Here is a 26,532-nt window from a genome sequence, read left to right on the forward strand (position 1 = left end):
AAGACCAAATAGAATGGACTTAAAAAAAAAACAAAAAAAAAAAAACAACTTTATTCCAAACAGAATTAGCAAAAGAATGTTAATGACACATTTAACAGGTTTCATTTAAACTCAGTCACAAAACTCAAAAAACATTAAACAAAAACAGCTTTATGTGCTTAACCACTTTTAATAATGAAACTTAAAAAAACCCCAAAAACCCCAAAAACATGTAGACTCCCCCACAATCTGGGAGCCATTTAGGCAAGCAAATACTTATTAAACAAAAAGACAGCATTAAAAATGAAAACTCTTCAAATTTAAGGAGAACGCCTGTTAAGTCTTTGATAGGCATTTATACATACAAGAAAACAAAGAATATTTTAATTTAAAGGAGATCAAGTCTGAGTGCTCACCCTTCCTTCACATGTGATCTCCTGTCTTGCCTTCACTTGGACCGCACACGTCTCCCTCCAGAACTTCAACCGCACTGACCTGCCATTTCCCCCATGGCATGATCGGTGGCCCCAAAGGCCTCTGGGTCCCATTCTGCACATCCTGTCTGCCGCCCATGATTCTGTGTTTGCAGAGCATGAGAATGGAGTATTACCACTATAATCGAGCTAGGAAATTTCAGGTCTCCAAAGATGATTCTAGATACACAATTCTGTTTTATTGCACAGTTTACAATATATAGCAGGTGATTACATAACCAACCATAAGGTAAGATGAATATTGACTACTGAGACAAAAACATCAACTGTCTCCAAACACAAATGAAACAAAGACACACAAATCTGCCACCTCAGAAAGGTTGTGTTTACTCTGTGATGCAGTCCTGAGGGTTCATACCACCCCAAGCGTGTTAAATAGAGAATCCGTAACACATCTCTGGTGGCATCAGAGATAAAGTGTGGGAGGCAGGGCCGGAAGCTCCCTGTGCTCATAAACCATCTGTGTCACGTATGTAACAGAAAGGCCACTTTTAAAGCTCTTCAGATAGTTATTCGATCACGTCTGCCTTTTCAAAATTACTAGTTCACACTGAAGATAAAAACAAGTGGTTAGAATCTCTTATTAATAACACATTTTGACTTCTTTTAAGGTTCAGACAAAGCTGTTGACTACCACAAGCAAGTTCTGTTGAATTTTTTTGTCAAATTTAAGAAGTCTATAGGACAACAAAAAACCATCCCTGGTCATGTATTTACAATTTGGTCTCCAAAAGCTGTAAAAAGTGACAAAGAAATCCAAATATATTAGGAGTTAAAAACATTAAAAATATTTGTTTTTAAACACCACAAGTTTGAGATTGCAGAAACCAAAGCATCCCCTTTCAAATTCTCACTTGTATTTCATGAAAGTGCTTTAGAACTTAGGTTATCTGTCACCTCACAGGAGTGTATAATAGACAAAAGGAAGCCCATCCCCAGGGCATGACCCCAGGCTAACTCACCTGCTGCAAGGTGTGGTGGGCCCTGGGCCAAGCACCGCCACTGACCACAGTGCCTTTGTCATTCATTTCGCCAAAACTCAACCCTTTTCAAAGCCAGACTCTATTCAATAAGCCAAAGGATGCTACTCACGTTTATTTGGTGTCAAATCCTTTCTTTCTGAAATCCTCACCTCTCCATCTTGGTTTCCAAAGTAAACTGCCATTTCCAACACAACATTTTCAAGCAGGGCTGTTGTAAAGTTACTGAGCCTCATTACTGCCTGGCAAGTGCTTGATAAATCTTCCCAATCTTTTATGGTTGGAAGGATGCTTATTTGACCAGTCATACTGCATTTAGAGGTAAACATTTCTTTTGGACTATCTGCCCAGAAACTGAGTAAACTACCAACTGAGACCCTGATTTTATTTTGGTCAGTGTGTGCATATAGTCATATGCAATTACCCAGAATGATGAAAAACTGGTAATAAGAAACCTAACTACTCTGCCATGTCAGATGTTGGCAATCTTAACTACATACTTACAGATGTGGATTTTTAAAAGATTGATAAACTACTTTTCTAGGATGTTTCAAGTTTTATTAATCATTCAATCAGTAAAGAGAGGCATTTTGCTTCATCGATCTGGAAAAAATATTTTAAGAATCTGATTCCTTTGACAAGTAAGTTTTTCTGTCACCTAAGGGATGAGTATGCTATCCAGCTTTTACGAACTAGTAGCATTTAAAATTAATCCTCCAAATATCTTTATCTCAAACTCTCTTACTGTTTTAATAATGATAAAACTGGGTTCCCAAAATGTAAAAATCCTAATAGAGGTCTCTATTTCCAAGAGTCAAATAAAAAAGCTAACACTGGGATGAAAGCTATCCTGAGATTTGTTTTTTCCCCTTCTGTAATGCTTAGAAGCCAGGAGAGAGAAATCTAGAATCCTGTTAATATACTTCCAAAATACAATTTTATGGAAGTGTTTTTTTTTTTTAAGGAGAGTTTTAAGAAAACAGGATACTTCAATACGACAAACTATGACTCAAAGAAAAAACACTCCCCAAACTCCCAAAGCTCTTCCTGAAGTTGGCAACAATTAATCAAAAAAACTGAATTAACCAGTTTGCAATTAATATGAAATTTCACAGGAAGAAATGCCTACAATGAAAACTCTCCCTATGTTTTGGCAATGAAATAAGTGAAATTAACATAAGGACATTTGGGGAGGGTTTAAGATCACATTCAGAACTAAACACAAAACCTTGCAACCTAGATAGCAAAATGGGAGCTTTGACTAGCTGCTTGGTTCTGCCACACCATGCCTGAATAGTCTAGATAATGACTATCCCAACAGGTACTTAGTTTCAAAACTAATACAAGCAATTTACCATAAAAAGCCTACACTTAATAAGCTGTTCTGCTCCTCTATTCTTTGTCCTACATGTACATGCTTCTGTTTAACGAAGACTACCCTCTGCAACTCCTAAAAGCAGAGAAGCAAGAAATGGAGCAAGAGAAGGAAGCCTGAGAATTCATGAAGCTCTAAGAGCCTTTTCTCTGGCTGGTCATGGCCACTGACATTTCAATACAGAAGATTTATTAAAGACTTTTGGGAAAAAGAATCATACCTTGGCTATTAGTTTCCCTTGTCAAAAGCAGTCAAATAGACAGCTATTAACGAGGCAATTAGCCTAAAGTTCTCAGATAATAATGAAAAAACAAAACCAAAAACCCCTTTCATCTTCCTATTAGAACCTTTTATTCTGAATTTGTTGGTGCTTCAAGAAAACAGCTTTGCCCATAATTCACTGTGCCCTGAACTTCTGACACCAACTTGTATTTCGCCAATTAGGAACAAGGCCAAACTGCATTCTTCTTAGGTCTATTCAGTTAATAAATGGCACTTAACTGAGGGTTTCTTTCATACAATCTTTAACAAGAACTCATAAGTTGCATTGATTATGCCCCAAGAGATGAGGGACCGATGGTAATTCAGGTGAGCACCTCTAAAAAGATTCGTCAGCTTCCTGTCCCGCTCTAGCCAAATTTTCTGGAAAACCTTGGGAAAAGACTGAAACTCCCCACCAATCTGAGACTGCATGCGAGTTTTCACAACATTAACTGGGAAAAACAAGATTCCCAACATGGCCCCCAACAGACCTCCACAGATAAAATCATTGACCAAATGCGCGCTGTGAGTTGTTGCGGTAGGCAGATGCTCCTTAATGGGACCTCGAAGGCCAAAGAAAAGGACATTGCTGAATCCATTACGGAAAAGAACAGGTACCAAGCCTCGATAATACTCTCTAATTCCGTGGCATCTGAGTGCCTTGAAAGCATGGTAAGTGTTTGTAAATTTGTCATGATGCTTGTGGTCTTGAAGCAATGTCTGAACTCTTTCCAATGGAGTGAAAATTGCTTCTGTTGTCCCTGCAAGGACTGCGGCCACACTGCGGGTCGCAAACTCAGGGGTACTGATGTGCTTTCGGAGAAGGCAAGATAAGTCCTCGTACAGCCCAAACATAAGCGCCAACGTAGTTGTCTTCTGCATCAGTGGGGGAAGGATCCCGCGGTACAAGTTTCGAAAGCCATCCCTCCGCAACTGAAGCACCGCATCCCGGGTTTTGAGTCCATACAGCTGCTGCCGAAAGAGCACCTTCTGAATGGGAAATGTGATTGCTACGTTGTTGAAAGCCGCACAGCAGCCGCACAAGTAATGCTTCATTTCACTAACATTCGCGATATGAGGTGACAGATCTTGTTTTGAAGAGGTCAGGATGGGCGGCCTCTTTTCATGAGCTTCTGAATCCACCATGTTGCTTAAGATCTTTCTTCTTCATGAAGGATACTTTTAACCTACAAATAACAAAACGACAGTAGTAGCTAAGCCATTATATACAGGGCTAAACACGTGGAATTTTTCCTTATTTCCTTAACCCTTTAATTTCTGGACACTATTACATTTTCCCCGTTAGACTACATCAGTAGTTGTTACAGTATTATCAGAGGGCCCCTTGAGGTCCCCAAGACCCTTGCAGGGGTCCAGGAGGTCCTTCCTTTTCCAGCCACGTACCTGTGTGAAGCTGGATTTTCTGCATCTACTTTAACCAGAACTTCTCACCACAGACACAATGCAGACGCAGATCTTTTATGCCAGACATTACAAAGACCTGCAAAACTGGAAAACAAGCTCTCCTCAGTAATTTTTTGGAAAATAGTTACTTTTCATGAAAATGTGTTATCTACGTTAACGTGTTATTTTAAAGCAAGTGAGGGGCGCCTGGTGGCTCAGTCAGTTGAGCGGGTTGAGTGTCTGACTCTTGATTTCGGCTCGTGTCACAATCTCAAGGTCGTGGAATCAGTCCCTGCATCTAGCTCTGCGTTCAGGGTGGAATCTGCTTGTCCCTCTCCTTCTCCCCTCTCCCATGCAATTTATCTTTAAAATAAATGTATAAATATAGTTACTTAATATTTTTAAATTTTGATTTCTAAGACCAGAAATACTAATTCACATAAAGGCTCTTTAGGGTCCACAGTAATTTTTAGGTGTAAAAGGGTCCTGAGACCAAAATATTTGAGAACTACTGGACTAGTTCATACGTACTATACTACATAATGGTATATACCATTATCCTTCCAAAAAAGATTCAAAGTCCTCCCTTGAGAAATAAAAGAGCAAAACATGCATTCATTCATTCTGTTCACTAACACTTAGTGTCTACTCTGGACTAGGCCCTCTGCCAAGTGCTAGAGATTCAAGAGCAAGGAACTCATGGGGCATCTGGGTGACTCAGTCAGTTAAGCATCTGCCTTCAGCTCAGGTCATGATCCTGGCATCCTGGGATCAAGCCTAACATTGGGCTTCCTGCTCAGCAGGGAGTCTGGCTTCTCCCTTTCCCTCTGCCCCTCACCCCAGCTCGTGCTCTCTCAAATAAAAATCTTAAAAAAAAAAAAAGGCAAGGAACTCACATTTTAACAGGAAATTGCCAAGGTAAACAAAAACACCTCAGTGTGAATACCTTGTATGACAAATATGTGCTATGGATAAGGGACACTGAGCATGTACTTTGGGAGGTAGAGACTGGAAGAACAGGGTCAAGGGAGGCCTGCAGGTATGTATTATACACTGTATTTTCACATATTTAACTCTCAAAACAACTCCATCAAATAAACGCGGTTTTCCCAGTTTTACCAATGAAAAAAACAACACTCTCTCCTTTGTCTGAGGTACAGAAAATAACTGGTGGGGCTGGCATCGTAAGTCTGTCTGGCTGCAGGGCGCATGTTCCCATGGTCATACCGAAGCATGGCAGTGACTTTGGGAGGCTGCCCTTGACAAAGTGGCTGCATCAGACTGCTAAAGATTTGAAGCCTAAACATACAGGCTTAGCCCACTGAGTAACACTAAGGTAAAGTCCTCCCCTAGAACATACCTGCATCCTTAAAATGACAAAGGCTACCCCTTGCCAGGCAACTAAGTCTGGTTTTCTCCAAAGGATCCAAATAGTTGGATCATCCAGGACAATCCTACAGCCCAGAAATAACCTTTATTGGGGGACTACATTTGTATCTTAAATATAACAGGCTAAATATTTTTTTTAAGGGATCTCTATACCCAACATGGCACTCAAACTCACTACCCCAAGATCAAGAGTCACACGTTCCACCAACTAAGCTGGTTAGGTGCCCCAACAGGCTAAATATTTTTAAGTTGATTTTAATTCCTCAATAGCACAACACCACATTCATGAGACCACTCAACAAAAAATTAAATAACCCGATTAAAAACGAGCAAAGGACTTGAACAGCCATTTCTCCAAAGGAGATATACAGGAAGATATGGGACTCTACTTATCTTTTATGCCAGACATGAAAGAAACCTACAAAACTGTAAAACAGGAGTGCCTGGGTGGCTCAGTTGGTTAAGTGGCTGCCTTCAGCTCAGGTCACAAAGGTCATGATCCTGGGGTCCTGGGGTCAAGCCCCGCATCGTCAGGCTCCCTGCTCAGTGGGGAGTCTGCTTCTCCCTCCCTCCTCCACCCCCTCCCCCGCTTCTTGCTTTCTCTCCCTCTCTCTCTCTCTCAAATAAATGAAATCTAAAAAACAACAAAAACAGGGTGCGCCTGGGTGGCTCAGATGGTTAAGCGTCTGCCTTCGGCTCAGGTCATGATCCCAGGGTCCTGGGATCGAGCCCCACATCGGGCTCCCTTCTCCTTGGGAGTCTGCTTCTCCCTCTGCCTCTCTCTTTGTCATGAATAAATAAAAAAATAAAATAAATAAAATATAAAAATAAACAAAAACAAAAAACACCAAAAAAACTGTAAAACACACTCAGATGCCAACAAGCATATGAAAAGATGCTCAACTTCAATCAAAAGAGAAATACAAATCAAAACCACAATGAGATCATCTCACCCATTAGGATAGTTACTATTTAAAAAAAAAAACAAAACAAAAACAGAAAATAACAAGTGTTGGTGGAGATGTGGAGGAGAATCCCTGCTCACTGTTGGTGAGAATGCACAATGCTGCAGCCACTAAACACAGAATGGCAATTCTACAAAAACTTATGATAGAACAAACATGTGATTCAGCGGTCCCACTTCTAGGTATGTATCTGTTAAGAATTGAAAGCAGGGTCTCAAAAGGCACGTGCACATCCACAGCAGTGCTTTTCACAATAGCCAAGAGGTGGAAGCGACACAAATGTCCACTGACAGATGAATGGTTAAACAAGACGTGGTATGGATACATACAATGGAATACTATGTGGCCTTAAAAAGGAAGGAAATTCTGTCACGTGCTAGGACGTGGGTGAACCCCGAGGACATTAAGTAAAAGAAGCCAATCAAAAAGGACAAATACTGTATGATTTCACTTACATAAAGTATATAAAGTAGTCAAAATCAGAGACAGAAAGTAGAACGGTAGTTGCCAGGGGCTTGGGGAAAGAGGAACAGGGAGTTATTGCTTAATAGGTGTATGAACTGCTGAGCATTCAGGACAAAAGATGTTAAAATGTAATCACTATAAAGTACAGTGCAGAGCTGAAGCACAGAAAAGAATCAGAAAGAATCAACTCCTGGGGAGCTTATATCTACAGGAGCCATAGATATGTAACATCAAATATGGAACACACATCTGCAACAATAATTTTCCCTTTTGGGAGTACAGCCTAGGGAAAAAGTTATTCATACAAGATGTACACAAAGACTGAACTACAACAGTCGCAACAATGCTCTTGAGAAGTACTGAATAAAAATTAAGTGCTCAACAGTAAAGGGCCCACTGAATAAATGAAGATGTATCCACCTGATGGGATGTCATACAGATATCAAAAATAAGAGTATTGGGGTGCCTGGGTGGCTCAATCGGTTAGTCTGCCTTCAGCTCAGGTCATGATCTCAGGGTCCTGGGATGGAGCCCCTTGTCAGGCTCCCTGCTCAGTGCGGAGTCTGCTCCTCCCTCTCTCTCTCTCCCCCACATAAATAAAATCTTTAAAAAAATGTTTTTTGTTTCATTCAGACTTATAGGATAACACTGTCAAGAAGACCTTCATTTACTTTTGTTGGGGATTTCTTCCTCTTTGCCTGCTTTTACACTGGCCTATTAGCAAACTAAGAAAATTAAATTCAACCCACTTATTCAAAGGCACTGCCCTACAAGTCAGAGATTAGAGATAAACGGGAACCCTGGCTTCAGGGGGGATAAGACATGCAAACAACTGGACTACAGAGTGATAAATGCACGCACGGAAATGCGCGCAAGGTGTATAAAGGCCCCGCAGAGAAAGGGGTCATTAGCTAGCTGTCTGGAGACAACGACAGGGCAGGATAGGACCCGTGGGCAAACAGGGTGAAGCACATTCCGCTAAGGGCGGCGGCACAGGCTGCGGTGTAGGTCCTGTGTCAGAGCAGCAGGATCGCATTCTCGAGGAATTATTCGAATACGTTCCGCTCGAGCAGAACGTGGGGGGAAGATGGGTGGGTGGCAGAGGAGGATGGGGAACCAAGCTTGGACCGGCGTTATGAGAGACCCTCAGGAGGATCCCAAGACACTCTGATGTACTGCATACTATTCTTTTCCTTTCTCATGTGAAGCAAATGCAAACAAGCTATTTTCCTTAAGTATGTCACACCAGGGTCTGCGGGTCCTCTTCCCACAAGACAGACTACACTAGGAAAATCAACATTGAACACTCTGGTCCGAAGTCTGTTTTGTTGGGAGTTCCAGCCGGCTTCCTCCATGTTTCTATTAGAAAAGATAAACTTGGAAACCACTGCAGGCCCGAACTCTGCGGGAAGGAAGGTCCTGAAAGGGGTCAGGAAACTTTCCTCGCCACTAAGCTGCCTGGTTGTACCGACAGAACCCGAATGTGCCAGGGGTGTTTTCTTTCACTGCCAGCCCCCACAGGCAGGGGAGCCACACCACCTCTGGGCATCGCTCTGTTCATGAAGAACATGCTCTCCCCTTTGGCAGAGCGCTGGAAGCAGCGGGACTTACAGCTGAAATCTGCTCAGCACCATCATGAATCGGTTTAAAGGGGCAGGAAAAACTGTTACCCGGCGTTCCGAAAATGTGTTCCTCTGCAATGTAAATCATCAAAGTAAGGCCTGGCTCAGAGACACGAAGTATTTCTAACCTTGGCAGGTATTAGAATAGTTATATGAAATCACCTGGATGCTCGACTCAGAGATGCCAGATTCCTTGGAGTTGGGCTGCTTGTAGATCCAATAAAACAACGAATGAGTCATTTCAATAAAAATTCACAAAAGAAGCGTATTACTTTCTTAGGAAAAAAACTGACACGTTAAAAATAAACATTTAAAAAAGATTTTTTTTTTTTAAGCGAAAACAAAATTCTAAATCAATTAAATATACAGACATCTCCCCTCTCCAAGCTCACTGCCCTAGCTCAGGGCTCTCTGTGTCTAGCCTGACTGTGGGAAAGCCTCTTTACCAGTCAGCCTGCCACCAGTGACACTCACAATGCATTCTGGAACCTTCTAATAACAGCATGGAGATACCCCCATATTTTGTATGATTGTATAGTATTCTAACAATTGGACATATTATATGTAATTTATTCTATCTCTTATTTTAGTCCCTGTTTTTTGTTTAGGTTTAGCTTTTTCCTTTTTTTCTCAAAGAATTCTGCATTGGGCAACCTTGTACCTACACCTTGCTGGGGTGAACTCTGGCAAGTTTATCTGTAGGATAAATCTTCAGAATGGCATTGCTGGCTCAAAGAGTAATACATTTTAATTTGGTAGCTACTCCAAACTGCCCCCAGAAAACTAATGGGGATTTATACTTCCATTACGTGTATGCCAGTACCCAGGTCCCCCATCACTTCCTGCACCATCTCATGGGTAAAAAACTGCATTCTGTCATTTAAAATATTTGATTAAACTACAGCATTTTGGGGCACCTGGGTGGCTCAGTTGGTTAATAAGCGTCTGCCTTCAGCTCAGGTCATATCCCAGTGTCCTGGGATCGAGCCCCATGTCAGGCTCCCTGCTCAGTGGAGGGGCCTGCTTAAAAAAATAAACTACAGGGACGCCTGGGTGGCTCAGTTGGTTAAGCGACTGCCTTCGGCTCAGGTCATGATCCTGGAGTCCCGGGATCGAGTCCCACATCAGGCTCCCTGCTCGGCAGGGAGTCTGCTTCTCCCTCTGACCCTCCCCCCTCTCATGCTCTCTCTATCTCATTCTCTCTCTCAAATAAATAAATAAAATCTTAAAAAAAAAAAAAACTACAGTTTTTTCATTTTTGACCATTTGAATTTCTTTTACTATAAATTTTCATGTTACCCATATTTCTAATAGGCAGAAAAACCTTTTCTGATTTGTAAAATTTTTTCATATATGAAGAAAATCATTCCTCGTTCTTTTAATCAAACTGTGGGAAATACTTTCCCTACTTTATCATTTTTGTGATACTGAAGTTCTTAATTTGGATAGTAAATCTATGATCTTGGCTTCTAGGCTTTATAATGTCCTCAGAAGGCCCTCATTACTCTAAAAGTATGAACGAGTAATCCATGCTTCCCTCTACAACCTTCATAGTTTCATTTACCAGCCATACTGTAATCTCTCTGGAATTTCAGCATAAGGAGGCAAAGAGAAAAGCTTGCCTATGAAAGTGACCGGTGAGCATCATCCAAATGCCCGTGGCCGTGTGCATGTATGTCTACACGGGCTCTGCTCCGCCAGCAGCCCAGCGCTTCTCAAGTGCCAACCTGCTCTGACCTGCTACGGCGGTATGACGCGTGTCACCATCTCATAGGGCTTCCCCATACTCTTCTGAGGATCAGTGGTTTTCCTGGCTATTACGCTTTTCCTGGTAAACTCTAGTGTATCTCTGTCATATTCTTCCCCAAAATCTTGTTGGTATCTTACAGAGAAAGTGACTTCACAGATAAACGTAAAGACCTCTCACTTTTCCAAAATTAAACCATACTTTACAGGAATATGATGTCTTCCTATTTACTTGTCTTTTTACAAACCTCAGTAGCATTTAAAAATTTTTTCATACAGACCTTGAATATTTTTATTTTTTTTAAGATTTGAGAGAGAGAGAGCATGCAGCACCAGCAGGGGGAGCGGCAGAGGGAGAAGGAGAGAAGCAGACTCCCCACTGAAAGCAGAGCCCTAGACAGGGCATGATCTCAGGACTCTGAGATCATGACCTGAGCAGAAATCAAGAGACAGAGGCTTTACTGACTGAACCACCCAGGCACCCCCAGATCTTGAATATTTCTTATGCTTAGGTATTTTATCTTTTTGGTTGCTATTATGAATGGGCCGTTTCCTTCCAATTAATTTGCCAACTGCCTTTTGTCTGCATATGAAAAAGCTACCAATTCTTGTATATTAAGGTTAGAACCAGACAACTTACCAAATCCTCTTGTAATTTCTCAGTTTTTTGGACTGCTTTGCTTTAGCTTCCACTATATAAAATACCACAAATAATTTTGAATTCTCCACTATAATACGTATCTTTCTTCTATCTTATTAGATTCACAAATATTTCCTGAACAAAACTAAATTATAAGAATAGTGAATATCCGGGGCGCCTGGGTGGCTCAGTTGGTTAAGCGACTGCCTTCGGCTCAGGTCATGATCCTGGAGTCCCGGGATCGAGTCCCGCATCGGGCTCCCTGCTCTGCAGGGAGTCTGCTTCTCCCTCTGACCCTCCTCCCTCTCATTCTCTCTGTCTCAAATAAATAAATAAAATCTTTGAAAAAAAATAAAAATAAAAAAAATAATAGTGAATATCCTTATAATTTTCTTGATACTTATGGGAACTTTGCTAGAAATTACTATTAAGCATGACACTGGCTTTTGGGGTGAGAAACAAGAAGCTGTCATCAGAGTATTCATAATCCAAGTCCTAGTAGTTTCAAGTTTACATAGGGAAATAGATCATGACACAAAAATGTTTACTGAACTGGACCCTAGAAAATCTGTACTCCTTTAAGTAACCTTCCCTGTTCACCATCTATCCCTACCCACCTTTAGGATTGTGCTGCAAATACGAGGTAAAGCACGTCTTTCCAGCACTATCACATAATTTCATCAGATAAATTACATTAAAAACCCCAAAACTTCATTCTGCATTCAAAGAATTAGTATATCTTCAATTATAATGTAAGCCCCATCCCCCTGCTATTTACTAGGAAATTATGTTTGCCATTAAAACTGCATTCCATTTTTCTAATACTAATGATCAACTGATAAGGGCTTAGAGAGTTTTCAAACATGGGAAGGGAGTACACATTTATTCCTGTTTTACTGCAAGTCAACCACCTTCAACCCCTCCTACCACCACTAAATCAGGAACTTTGGTCAAATGCTTTTAAGGAGCTACTGAGATGATCACATGAATACTGGAGACAGAACCAGTGTAACATTTACGAGTTGCAGCTAATAGCCTCAATTCAAATCCTGGCTCCACCACTATCCACTGTGTGACCTTCAAGTTCCTCAATGTCTCTATGGCTTAATTTCCTCATTTATACGGGAAGGATGTTACCTACCTCATAGGTTGGCTCAGTTATTTGAGTTACTACTAGTATAGCATCCCGGAGAGTAGTCTAGAGCACCAGAGGTGCTCAACAAGGATGACCTATTATTATTCACTAATGTATTTATTTAGTATATACATTAGCATTATTTCTTGTTAATTACTTGCCCTTATAATAAGGGTATGAATCCTCCTTGGCCATGGTGAAATATTTTTTTTTAATATATCACTAGATACCATTTTGCTAATATTTTAAAATTTCACATCACTAGAACATACCAAATTTTCAATTTTAGTACTATCTTCATGCCAAGTTCAGGCATCAATGTTCTACTGACTGTGTAAAAACAATCTATCACTTTTCCTTCCTGATGCTGGTAAACAATTTAAACCTTACCAAAATTACCTTTTCCTTCAAAGTTAAAGGAATTCACCTGTAACACCATCTGGGCCTGGTGTTTTGGGGGATGGTAGCTTTTTGATAACTTTCTCAATTTCTTCCATTGTTACTGGTCTGTTAGGTTCTTTCTTCTGCAGTCAATTTTGATACTGGATTTCCTTTAAAAAAAAAAAAAGTTCTGGTTTACTTATATAGTCTTATACAGTACTTGTTTTTAAAAAATACTTCTAGTCTTGTGTACTTACGTTCCCTTTTTTCTTGAGCAGGGTAGCCAGTTTGTCAAATTTACATTCCTCTCATCCCAGAAAAAAAAACCAGCTGTTGAAGTTACCAGTTTTACTATTTTCAGTTTTTAAATTTGCTTTTCCTCTTTATCTCTTTTCTCCTGTTTTGTCTAGGTTTATAGTATTCTAATTTCTTGAGTTAGATGCTTATTTTTATTTATTCTGTTTCATAATTTTGAGTGTTTAAGGTGATGTATTTTCCTTTGAGCAAAACTTTTTAATATTACTTTTTAAGATACTCTGTGGAGAATCTTGGTCTAATTGATGGTTGCCTCATCATCTGCATCATCTTGACATAGTAGCTTTGATTTGGGATTATATGTGCCCAGCTCCAGAATCCAAACCTGTTTTGGCTTTGTGTGTCTTATCATATCCTTTATTTATGCTCAGGAGAAGAGCATCTTTCTGGTGGCCCACAGGAAGATCATACAAGGATGGATCCTAGTATCTGGCAACTGTCCTCCAGTCTCAAAAGATTTGATAAATACACCCTGAAGCTGACCTTCATTAGTGGGAGAATAAAGCAGGAGCGGCAAGCCAAGTACACTAAGTCCATTACTAAGTTTTTTGACCACAACAAGACAATGGTAAGAGAAGTATACAAACCTGAAATATCCAGGCACCATGACGGTCTTGCCACAGAAAGAAAAAATAAAATAGCCAATGGCAGCCATCTTTCTGCTAGATCATGCTGAAATGCAGGGGGAGGGGGAAAGAGGCAGAGAACTTAAAATGGATAAAGGAATGTTTTTTAAAAGTCCCTGTTTTGTCCTGAAATTTTAGTCCATTCTGGATACAAAGGATCCTCTAGCACAGATATGAGAAGCCATAGTTCTGGTATCTAGCTATAGCCTCCTTGATTTGCTGACTGCATTGTTTTGATTTGCTTTTCTGGAAAAGCATTTTTGCTAAAAGCCATACAGACTTCCTCCTTCCTACATAGCAGTATTTCAGTAGTTTATATAGTATAGCATCGTGCCATGCAGCATATGAAGACTCAATTATTTTTAAGATTTTTTTTAACTAATCGCTACACCCAACATGAAGCTTGAACCCACAACCCCAAGATCAAGAGTTGCACACTCCACTGAGTCAGCCAAGCACCCTGAACACTCAATTTTTAAAACTGCTAACCTACTGCTGACTTTATTATGTTAATTCCTGTTTCAATAGCAGTTTCCCTTAATTCAGGATACACTTCTTATGTAGGACAGCCTTCCTTCCCCCATCATTTTTGTGGGTATTTATCTGACTTGGGGACAATTGGGGGAAAAAAAAAACAAAAAACCACCCACAGCTTTAATTTGTTTAAAACACACCTCCTTGCCTGTTACATTTTGTGCTCTTAACCAGTTAAAGAAACCAATGGCACTTTCAGTTAAAAAAAAAAAAAAGTTTGAAGATGCTTGAAAAGAAGTTTGCCTGGGTAGAGTTTGATAATTATTAATCACTTAGTCTTCTACATCCTTACTTCTTGCTGTTTCAGCTGACAGACACAAATTTAAGAACTCTTATTAGGACTACAATTGCCAATCTAAGATTAACCAACATTTTCAAAACAGCTTAGCACACAAATGCTTTATATCTAGGTAATCCTTTGCTCTTCTTCAGAGTCTCAGGACTAAAGAATGATAAAATAACAAGAATACTCTGATTAATGTATATATGATTATATAATATCATGTTGTGACAATTTATGAATGTTAAGAAATTTCATTTACATACTGAATACACAATACATTTTAAATTCTGAAGTTACCATCTGCAAACTGTTTAGCAATCTATTGTTCCTTGATAATACAAACTAAGTTATTTGTACACCCTACCAACCAAATTTTGTCCATGTTCACCTTAAATTTTTACAGGAATGATTTACTTCCCAAAATTTTACAAATTAATGTTACTGCAACTAGTTTGTCACAGCTGTTTGTAATAATGGAGACTGTTATTAAGCAGAAAACTATGGCTAGCAGAAATTAACCGTTTATTGACCCCTATATTTAATGATTTTAAGATATTTTAAGAATATCACTGTATGGGTACCTGGGTGGCTCAGTCGACTGGGTGTCTGCCTTTAAGTCCTGGGATCCAGCCCCGCACTGGGCTCCCTGCTCAGCGGGGAGCCTGCTTCTCCCTCTCCCTCTGCCCCCCCTAACCTTGTGCACTCTTGCTCTCAAATAAAATCTAAAAAAAAAAAAAGAACATCACTGTGTATTTAGAGTCTCAAATTTTAAAAAACAGGCCTGTGCATAGAAAAAGGAAGGTCATGAAACCCTCCTAGACTTCACAGATTTAAAACTTTCCTTCTAAATTTTAACCTCTTGAGACTTATGATGTCTTCAAAGAAACCACTGATACACATGTGAAAAGAAGAAAAATAAAGCTTTCCCTCTAGTTTCATCCTACACACCAGGATGGTATGAATAGATTCTTAATTTGGCAACAGAAGTAAGGGCTGTGTGCACAGTATTCTGTGGTAATGGAGTTTATAATTTTATGTTTATTTATACTGTGAACACAGCTAAATTTCTTTCCTAAACTGATCTGTATATTTAAATTCCTTAACACAGGTAATTCTTCGCTATTGCAAAACTTATTTACCATAATTTTAAACTGTTTGCTACCTAAAACACTCAAGCTATCTAAACAGTAAGCAGCACAGTTAATAGGTTGACTTTTAAGCAACTACAAGTATCAAACGTTTGTGGCATAAACAGTGTAAAGTCTAAATACTCACTGTAATTTACAGCCTACATGGATGAGCAAGACCTAGATGTGATCCCAGCACAAAGGTCTTTGTGCAAAAACTGGGGGTAAGGCAAATGTAATTCTCAAAGATGTGAACTCCCGTAAGTCAGCAGGTCTAAGTCAGCAATCAGAACAAGATCAGTCTGGGTTCCAGGCCTAGTTATGACACTATCTTGTTACTATAGTCAAAGCAAGGTCCTTAATTTAAAAATCCAATTCTCTGGGTTTAATCTATCAAAGGAGAAACCAGATACCTCAACTGAGAGGTAAAAGCTTATCACTTTTTCTTTAGATGCACTAAGGGTGACTCCAGATCCAAAGTGCCTAACCTGTGCTCTGGAAACACTAGGGGACCCACCTGACCAGTTCTAGCATCCTTTGATTTTACTGAATCCTTTCGAAACGAGGGTGGAGGAGGCTCGAACTGACAAGGTCACTACCCACATACCTTCAGGGCTGCTGTTTCACTGCTTACAGGTAGAGAAACAGAGGGTGGGAATTATGACCAGCTGAGTATAGCTGACGGGGCAAAATAAAGGTTATGCCCCAAGGGTAAATATAGCGGAGACATCGACATGCTTGATCTAGGCACGCTCGGTGCTAAATAATCAGTACAGAGACTTACAATGAACAACACCGCCCGCCTGCCCGCCCCCAAAAGCCTTGTACAATTGAGTTTCCCACAACGCGATGCAACATGGTGTCGCAGAATAAGCACTGCCTGGCTGTGGCTCGACTTACCGCCCTCCGGGCGTCCATTTCCCCAATCGGGGATAAGAGAGGCAGGGGTTGGGTAGGATCACCGAGGCCCCTTCCGTCTCCGACAGTGAACAAGCTCAAGGGGTCCGGAATCCCAGACCCCAGGGGGACAGAGGCCCTTCCGCTGTCCCAGCGCCGCCCTCCCCGCCCCCCGGTTCGTGCGCGGCGGGAGGCACCTCCCCAGCAGGGGCGCGTCCGAATAAACGCACAGCGTTCTTCGCGGGAAAGGCCCACCCCGCCCGCCAGACGGCGCCCCCCGCCCCGCGAAGCCCCACGACGCCCTGCGAAACCCGGCGGCTGGCGGGAGAGCCCGGGAGCCGCGGCGGCGTAGAACCGACCCTGTGCGGGAGCACCGCCTCCTGCGGTTCCCGCGGGTGCGGGCCCCACCCGGGAGGGCGCGCGCGCGGGAGCGGCCGGGCGCGCGGAGAGGGTGGGCCCCAGCGGCTGCGCCAGAGGGCCGGGGCAGGGCGGCCTCCTCAGACCCTCCTTCGTGCTTCCGCTCCTCCAACGTACAGGCCGGGGGGAAAGCCCGTGCCGCCAGCCCGCGCACTCACCCATTGCAGCGGGCGCCCGCCTCCGCGCCCGGTAGCCGCCAACCCGCAGGTCGGCGAGCCGGCGAGCAGCGGCCGCGCAGGCGCAGACCTTGACCGACCCGGTGCGCGGGGCGTAGCGTGACGCGCTCGTCGCCGCCCGAGCCCGATCACGTGAGGCAGACGTCGCCGCGCCACCTCCCCTTAAACCCACAGAGTCAGGTGACCCCGACCAGGTTTTTCTCGGCCCCGGCGGGGCAGGTGTAGGGTCACCCACACCTGTCGTAAGGCACTGGGGCGCCACCTACCAGAGCACCGTTCCCTCGGCGCCATACGGTGGCCGTGCCGTGCCACAACTAGTCAACGCGTTCTCCAGCGTGCAGCCTGAGGGAGTGCCAGTGGGAATGAACAGTTGTGGGTGGCACACGCCAGAAACCTGAAAGTGCCCCGCCTGGTTCCCCATTGTAGCCTTGGTTAGATTTCATCAAACCCTCAAAGTGGCCTTTTGTCAGCAACTGGTACCGCAGGCCACAGAGGAACACTTTTGTATGCTTTAGGACATACAAATCGCTTTTAAAGTCTCTTTCCTTTCAACCTCTGACAACTTGCAGGTCTTGGACTCTATTGCACTCGGAAATGGAAGGCTTAGGTGGAGTAATAGCTCTGACAATTCTGGGAGTGACCTTGGACAAGTCACTGGTTCCTAAGCCCCAAATCCCTATCTGAAAAATAATGCCTACCTTGCATGCATCCTTTGGCCCTTGTCAGCATCACTAGGAATAATGACGTGACTCTAACTCCTAAACTGAAAGGCACACAATGGGTGTGAGGGGTTGAAGGAAGCGGGTCAGCCTGGAGAGGAGAAGCTCTTCAGGAGGCTCGTGAAGTACGTGTGAAGGACATGCACTTCACTTGGGGTTAGTCCGAGAGGCATTAGTCAGAGATTAGCTCTAGGTGGGTGGCTTTCCCTGCCCACTTGCCCAGACAGCACTTTATAGATATCGATTCCAAAATTTGGTCTGCTTGAGCAGGCCTGTTTAACTGCTGCTTGGGATGTGGGAGACCATGCCCCCTAATTTCAGCTAACTCTCCTGAGGTACCTGCTGTGTGTCGTTGTTCATGCCCAAGTTCTCCTGGGGGATCTTAGAGTCTAATGAGGGATATAAAAACAGAAGACTCTGGAAATTCGGAAGCATCAGGGGCCATGCCCCTTGAGAGGGAACCAGAGATGGCTTCATAGGGTAGGAGGTGTTTGAACTGGGCCTTGGTTGAATGACTGGAATTTGGACCAGTGGAGAAAGTCACAGTAGCAGGAGATAAGATCGTAAAGGTCAGGTAGTGGGGTCTGATATGCAAATCTCGACTGTCAGAGGCACTTGGCATGTAATTAGTGTGCAGGGATAGATTCAGGGCTCCACAGGATGATGACAAGGCCACACAGTGGTTTGGAATGATAAATTGGGCAACAGTTGGGGAAGGGCATTTGCCTCAAAATTATGTTTGCCCTGTCTTGTGTGAATTCCTGTTCAGATGTATGATTCGAAAAATAAATCAGGCAGGCATCCAGAGTGTTCAGATGCATAAATAATTCATTCCAGATTAGAATAGACTTAGTCTCCTATGGTAAAACCTGAAGAGGAGGAAAAGATTGAAATTAAATATACAGTTGAGGGTGCCTGGGTGGCTCAGTTGGTTGGGCGACTGCCTTCGGCTCAGGTCATGATCCTGGAGTCCCTGAATCGAGTCCCGCATCGGGCTCCCTGCTTGGCAGGGAGTCTGCTTCTCCCTCTGACCCTCCCCCCTCTCATGTGCTCTCTCTCATTCTCTCTCTCTCAAATAAATAAATAAAATCTTTAAAAAAAAATAAAAAATATACAGTTGAGGCACAATGGACTCAAAGGAGTGAGGAACTCCCAGGCCAACAGGAACACGCGTGTTTGGAGCTGTGCCAGTCTATTTCTCTCATGCTGCAGGACATGGTGCAGGCCTCTGCCCCTCCAGCTCTTAGTTCCTGGTCAGAAACCCCCAGACCCTTAACTGGCTCTTCTTGGACATATGAAGGTTGGAACTCAAAACCTTCTCTTTTCTGATTCAGGATTCATCATAAAGTTAGCCTTTCATTTTTCTGTCCTCATCTACCAATTCTTTCATTCTTCAGCCTCTTAAATTTTTCTCCATACCTCTAGCCTCCATATCAGCTGTCAGATAAGATCCTAGAGGATATTAGAACCTACCTTAGATCATCTCACTCCTCCGGGTAAAAACCTCCAGTGGTTTCCTTTTGCCTCCCCAGTCAATCTAAACTTCTTAACTTGGCATGAGGGCTGATCTGTGTCCTGGCCTCTCTGCCGGTTTGTCTACCTCATGACCAACAACATTCTGTGCTTCAGCCATATGCAGTCTCTCAGTGTTTTGCAAATCCTTGGTTCCTTAAGCCTCTTCCCCCCCTTTCACCATTGACTCTTTACCAGTTTTTTTTAAAGATTTATTTATTGGGACACCTGGGTGGCTCAGTCAGTTAGGTGGCTGCCTTTGGCTCGGGTCGTGATCCCAGCATCCTGGGATGGAGCCCCATGTTGGGCTTCTGGCTCAGTAGAGAGCCTGCTTCTCCCTCTGCCTGCCACTCCCTCTGCTCGTGCTCTCTCTCTGACAAATAAGATCTTTAAAATTTTTTTAAATAAAATTATAAAGATTTATTTATTTGAGAGAGAGAGGGTAGGGAGGGGCAGAGAGAGACGGAGAGGGAGAATCTTAAGCAGGTTCCACGCCCAGAGCTCAACACAGGGCTCAATCTCACCACCCTGAGATCATGACCTGAGCCGAAATCACGAGTTGGATGCTTAACCAACTGAGCCACCCAGGTGCCTCGACTCTTCACCAATTAAACATGTTAACCCTTCAAGGCTCTTTGCCTTCTCGGAAGAGCCTTCTCTGACCAACCCAGACAAAATTGATGGCTTTTGCCTCTGCCTTCCCATAGCACAAAGTTTGGGGCAGTACTGAGCCCCTGCCTTATGTTATAGTCATTGGTGAGGGTGAATCCTTTCCCACTGCCAGCTCACTAGGGCAGAGCTGTCTGCCTTGTTTCTGGCCCTCCAACTCAGTGCTTGGCAAACAGGGTGTTTGCCCAAGAGGGTCTGGGGTCTTGGGAGAAGGGACATAGGAGTGTTGCTGATGGATCTTTGCTTAAGCACCCTTTACTACCCCCACTCCTGCCAAATGCTTTCTAGAAAGTTGTCTAGTGCCCTTAGGCTCCGTGGGCCCTTATGTCCACAAAAAAAGCTTTACACAATCTATCAGTGGCGTCCCGACTACTGTTAGCCAACATAAAGTCGCCTGAGGTCATTCCCTAGCAAGGGGTCAGTGACCTTCCTTTCTCTTCGGCTCACATTCCCCAGGCCTCTGCAGTCGTCTGGGCCTACCTCTGCCACTCCCCTTCACACCCCCAGGCTCCAGAGTCAAGGCCAACCGCTGCCAGTTGCCTTCCCTGAACCTTTCACACACCTCCAAACTTCGTACTTTTCGTCCTCTATGCTCCCAAGGCCCTGCCCGCTTTGCGACAGTCCTGTTCACTCTTCATTGCTCAGCTTATGCAGAGGCTTGTTGCTGCTTTCCCTGACAGAGACCTCACTGCTGACGCTGCAGAGTTCCCCCACTGTGCTGTCAGGGTGGTGGGGGGTTGGAGGGGCAGAGCCAGGGTGTTCTTGAATTCCTTCAGTCTGTCTGTCCCCATGGCTGGTCTGTGAACTCCAGGATGTAGTCGCTTCTCCACTCATTTTCAGACCCTCATTGATCTAGCAACTCACATGAGCTGCATATATGGTGCACATAATCGAGTCAAAGTTTCTAGCCCACAAGTCCATGGGATGGTCTATTCTATTACATTTATTCATTAATTTATTTCCGTGCTGGTGGGGACCTACTAAATCAGTGAGTCTCAACACCTGATCATTCAGAACTTTAAAAAGCAAACCAAAAAACCTAAGTGATTCTGATTTAAATTGGTCTGTAGTGGGATCTGGACCTTAGTATAGTTTGTGGGGTGTTTTTTGTTTTTGTTTTTTTTGAACTCAGTATGTTTTAAAAGCTACCCAGGTGTGCTGAGGTTGAGAACAGCACCAAATCCTGGCTTCTCTAGCAGGCCTAAAGGTAAGAATCACCTGTGATCCTGGACCTGCAGCCTCCGCATCCCCCCGGGGGCGGTTTCAAAATTATTCTTCCTAGCCTGCCCCAGACCTAGGACACGAGGATTTGTGTTACTGAGATCAAATGATTTGTATGCACTTTACTGATTGAAAAGCTAGATTCCAGGTCCTGGAAGGTTGGTAAATAGATCCCTAGTCCCAAGTCAGACCTCCTACGAAATCAGAATCTCGAGGGGAGAGGCCAGTTGACCCGTGTGAATTTAACACAAGTCCCGGGCGATTCTTCTCAGGCAATTTTGGGGAACAACAGCTCTGCATTGATATTCCAACTCATAACAGTGACCTAAAGTTCGAAACACAGGGACCCACAGGGCTCAAGTAGGTGTGAGTGAAAGAGCATGCAACCCAGAGGGGAAACTGGGGTCTGGCCCTAAGGAGAAACACTCAGCACTTGAGACAGGCACATACCAAGTTCTATAAGTGTCCACAGGAGAACGAAAATGCACTGGCTGCAATCAGGGAAAGCTACCTGGGAGAGGTGACCTACAAATCATGACTAGAATTTAAATAAAGTACCCTCCAGAATAAATATAAGATGGGAAGGAGTGTGTAAGGAAAGAGACACCAGGCTTCTCATTCTCCCTGACTTTGTTCCTATCCCCCAACTTCGCCTTTGTCCCAGGCACACCTCCAGTAGCTCTCAAACGGTTGCTGACCTCTGGGTGGGATCATGGAACACCTTACTTGGTATTTAAGTGACACATACTTGTGAAATACAAACACATTTTTATCTAGCAAGGGCTGAGTCAATAAAATAACATCAAACATTTGCACAATACTCTGTGGGGCTTTCCAAGCAGTTACGTGATAGTTACTTCCTCTGATTTTTACATAATTTGTGTGCTCACAGAAGCCCTGTGACCTGCTTGAGTTTAGTACCTAGTGAAAGGTGAGGCTGGGACCCTACCATGTCCACCATTTTTGAGAACAGAAGCACAGTTGAGCAGTTGGTGCTTAGCACTTGGGAAAAAGATCTGTGGATGGTGACTGGAGGACAGACTGGCCCTTTACCCAGGACTCTCTGATCATATGACTTCCCTGAGGAACTTGTGACAAATAGAGGTTTCTGGCGCCCACCCAAGACCTACTAAATCAAGATTTCCAAGAGGAAGAACTTAGGAATTGCATTTTACAAGAGATGCAGCATGTTGCAAGGTCAGCATACCTGGGTTTGAATCCTAGACCCACCACTTCCTGGTTGTGTTCCTGGGGCGAAGCTCTCCTCCTCTCCGAGCCTCGATATCCCCATCTTCAAAATGTAGGGCCTGGCTGGTGCCCACCTTCTGAGCCCGTGAGAAGGGACTCCCCAGGATGGCAGATCCAGCAGGACACAGGCTCATTCTCCTTCATGGAGTGGGTGTGGAGCTCAGGGACTGGGTCACCCAAAGCCCTAAATGTCACCCTTCTCTCATGCTCCTGAGAAGGGACTATGTAGTTCCTTCTACCTCCTGCTCACTGTGGGTTGTGACCCTCCTCTGGGGTGTGAGGTACACAGCACGAGCTCTGGACAGCCACTGCTAAATCTAATTTCTGCTTTTACTCGTAGTCCCTTCACCTTCTGAGCCTCCGTTTCTCATCTGTACAGTGGGGTTTTCATCGGGAGAAACCAGTGTGTGCACAAGGCGAAGGCACACAGAGTAAGCCCGCCATCCGTGGGGACTTCTATCATCATTATATCACTTAACACATACTTATTAAGCACCTACTATGTGCCAGAAGCTCTCTGAGATCCCTGCTTGTGTGGAGTCTACATTCTAGTTACAGTCTAGTGGGTGCAGAGGGTAGATCATGAACACGATACACGTTTAATATTTAAATAGTAAAGACACTGCATAGATTTGATATTTAAATAACAAAGACAATAAATAGGTTTAATATTGAAGCAAACAACAAATGTGGTAGTTATTTATATGGTAAACACAACGGATGCTTGTTATTTAAATTATAACTATAACGTGTTAGCATTAATGTAAATCACAAAGATGGGATGTTAGAAGATGTCCAAGTAGGAGAATGGGGAGAACCACCTGGGACTCCAAGCTAGAGAGGAAAAGGATCGTAAACTCTGCCCCTTACTTTGCAGGTGTTTAGTAGAGCTGCGACGTTTTTAATTTCTCAAACGGACTCCCTCCTCATCTCGTAAAGGAGGCCCTTCCAGACCGTCTTTCTTTGAAATTCTGTGGCTGTAATGGGCCCTGATTTCCCGTATAAAACTCACCTGATCTAGCTGACCTCTGGAGGCTGATGAAGCTACGCCTGCCGAGGGCATTCATCCAACACTGTAATCTTTGTAATAACCATGGGAGGTCACTTCTGCCATCGGACAGTGGAGGAAATGAAAGCTTTTTCACCTTGCCCAGGTCACACAGCTGGAAAGGATAGAGTTCGGATGTGAGTCTGCCCCCCCACCCCCGCCCAGTGCTTCCCTAGCGTGACAGCTTTTCCTCTTTCATCTGCCTCCCAAACTCCAGGAGGGCAGGACTCCTTCTCAGCCTCTCAGGGCCCCTATCTCCCGCCCCCAGCCCAGGACATCACCTTCACAGGGGCAGAGGGTTATGCCAGGAGCTGGTGGTGAGGGTGACCAATTGTTTCGGTCTGCCTGAGACCATCCCAGTTTGGGCACAGAGAGTCCTGCATCCTGGAGAGCTCTGCAGTCCTGGGCTAGAGGCGCATGATGGGTCACCTCTAAGCAGACCCCAGGCAGCCTCCTGTCCCGCCCCTATGGCCCCATGCCAAAACTCAGGCTGTCTTCGATGAAAGGAAACTGCTTAGCTCATGCCTCACAATTTTAGGCAAAGTCTAAGTTGCTGAAAGTTCTCTAATGTAGCCAAATGGCTCTACTTTGGGGGGACTCCCAGATGTAGCAGTGGAATATAAACTGGTCTCTCTGGAAGATGAGAAACCTTAAAGATGTACCTAGCCTCTGACCAGGAATGCCACTTCTACGAGTTTCTCCTAAGAAAAAAACCCCAGAAATATGGACAGTGATTTCTTTTTCTTTCTCCCCCTCACCCCTTTTCTGACAGTGATTTCCGAAGAAAGATATTCCCTGCAGAGCTGGCTATACAAAAACTTGAATGAGTTAAAGTAGAATATCATGCTGCTAAGAAAAAAAATCATATCATACATTTAATAACATGAAGACACTTTTAAGTAGAAAATGAAATATAAAACTATATAAAACAGCATGAGCCCAATTTTATTTATGGGATGCCTAGCTGGCTCAGTCGGAAGAGCATGCAAGTTTTGATCTCGGGGTCGTGAGTTCGAGCCCCATGTTGGGTGTAAAGAGTACTTAAATGAACAACAACAACAAAAACCTTAAAAAATAAAACAGGGGCGCCTGGGTGGCTCAGTCGTTAAGCGCCTGCCTTCAGCTCAGGTCATGATCCCAGCGTCCTAGGATTGAGCCCCATGTCGTCCTAGGATCGAGCTCCATGTCGGGCTCCCTTCTCCGCAAGAAGCCTGCTTCTCCCTCTCCCACTCCCACTCCCCCTGCTTGTGTTCCCTCTCTTGCTGTGTCTCTCTCTGTCAAGTAAATAAATAAAATCTTTAAAAAAAAATAAAATAATGTTACAACCTAAGTTTAGATTTATACTTTGATGGATGGATAAAGAAAATGTGTATTTAAATACAAAGAATATTATTCAGCTATAAAAAGAAGAAAATTCTGCCATTTCCACAACATGGATGGACCTTGAAGACATTATGCTAAGTGAAATGTCAGGCAGAGAAAGACAAATACTGTACGATTTCACTTATGTTTGGAAATTTTAAAAAAGCCAACTCATAGAAACAGAGGGAAGATGGTGGTTGCCAGGGACTGGGGGATGAAGCCAAATGTGGAGGTATTGGTCAAAGGGTACGAAGGGTACAGTTATAAAATGAATAAGTTCTGGGGATATAATATTCAGCATAGTGACTATAGTTAACAATACTGTATTCTATACTTGAAAGTAGCTAAGAGAGTAGATCTTAAATGTTCTTATGACACAAAAAATTGTCATTATGTGAGGTGATGGATGTGTTAACTAATCTTATTGGGGCAGTCACTTCCCAATATATACGTGTATCAAATCATCACATTTGTACACTTTAAATTTACACAATGTTATATGTCAACTGTACATCAATAAAGCTGGAAAAAAATTATATGTATGCACAGAAAACAAAGGACTGAGAAGATACTTACAGAATGTTAACAGTGCTTTTCTTTGAGTTTAGAATAATTTTCATTTTCTTCCTTACATTGTCCTGAAATACAAGCCTAGTTCCATGAGTAAATATTAATTTTATCATCAGAAAGTAATTAAAAAAAAATACTGCATCAAAGTATTCTGTGCTGAGCTATTCTAATTCTGCCTGACCTTCTTTCTCAGGTGGCATGAATTAGTGGGGCTTTAGAATAGAAGGCAGTTGAGAGAGCACTGGATTGGGAGTCAGAGGAAGCCTCCTGTCCCCCTCTTGCTTACTCCCAGTTCCTCTCCTTGAGATGTCCCTACCCCTGCATGTAATGCCTGGTTCAGCTGTCCCTTCCTCTGCTGGCCATACTTCTGCTACAGCTCCCATCACCCACCACTTCACTGGCCTGCTTGCTGTTTATCTATTTACATGCCTGCCTATTCCTTTTCTAGGCCTGTTTCTCTGTGACAGGCCCAGTGACTTGGAGCTGCCGTACCTCCGCCCTGGACCTGGCTGCAATGCCGAAGAGAACCACATGAGGGCGCCAGAACCACACTGGTGACAGCCTGCCGCCCAGTCGGACCAAGGTCCCTTCAAAATTGTGCCCCCCCCCCCTCCAAGGAGAGAGGACACCAATCACTGCAGGCCTGGGATGCTGCCACTCAGGAGGGAGCCAGCGAGAAAGAACTGGATTATAAACTCTCCGAGAAGAATCCCCACCCCATCCCAATCTTCGCAGAGCTACGCTGGCCAAGGTGACCCTCCGAACAGGCCCCCCTCAAGCATCTGCAGCATGTTGAGATGGAATTGCTGTGTGGCTTTGAGCAAGCCCCTGTCCCTCGCTGGGCCTCAGTTTCCAGGCTGCACTGCTGCGTTTCTGTGCAGAGATGCCGTGGGGCGGGCATGTGGCTGCTCACTGACTGCTTCCTGTCGGCTCTGGTTGAGGATGTTTCCTGCGCCCAACTTCCTGCTCCAG

The 26,532-nt window shown here is 43.6% G+C and overlaps 1 protein-coding gene and 1 non-coding gene across 15 annotated transcripts; one reads left to right on the forward strand and one right to left on the reverse strand.

Annotated features, from left to right (window-relative positions):
- Nucleotides 1–630: 630 nt before the first annotated feature.
- On the reverse strand, nt 631–17,452 carry SLC25A51 (solute carrier family 25 member 51). 14 transcript variants are annotated; one of them, XM_081803222.1, is made up of 7 exons: nt 17,194–17,452; nt 13,739–13,823; nt 12,883–13,006; nt 9,097–9,138; nt 8,924–9,006; nt 4,494–4,598; nt 631–4,276 (listed from the first exon to the last, which is right to left on the reverse strand). In XM_081803222.1, exon 7 carries the CDS (start codon nt 4,233–4,235, stop codon nt 3,342–3,344), a length of 894 nt encoding a protein of 297 aa, XP_081659348.1. In that variant the 5' UTR covers nt 4,236–4,276; nt 4,494–4,598; nt 8,924–9,006; nt 9,097–9,138; nt 12,883–13,006; nt 13,739–13,823; nt 17,194–17,452; the 3' UTR covers nt 631–3,341. The 14 variants fall into 14 exon arrangements, with proteins under 14 accessions (XP_081659348.1, XP_081659345.1, XP_081659344.1 ...); XM_081803219.1 differs by having other exon boundaries at nt 9,097–9,141; XM_081803218.1 differs by having other exon boundaries at nt 12,855–13,006.
- Nucleotides 15,441–15,487, forward strand: LOC115938160 (small nucleolar RNA SNORD42). The gene has a single exon (XR_004073351.1). It is a non-coding gene; the product is annotated as a small nucleolar RNA SNORD42 (small nucleolar RNA).
- Nucleotides 17,453–26,532: the final 9,080 nt, after the last annotated feature.

The sequence above is a fragment of the Leptonychotes weddellii genome, chromosome 14, assembly GCF_054177405.1.
Source record: "Leptonychotes weddellii isolate Sample4059 chromosome 14, ASM5417740v2, whole genome shotgun sequence".
NCBI lineage: Eukaryota > Metazoa > Chordata > Mammalia > Carnivora > Phocidae > Leptonychotes > Leptonychotes weddellii.

Bases quoted from the DNA above. Each gene is read 5' to 3' on its own strand.
- SLC25A51 (XM_081803221.1), bottom strand. From the start codon at position 4,235: ATGGTGGATTCAGAAGCTCATGAAAAGAGGCCGCCCATCCTGACCTCT.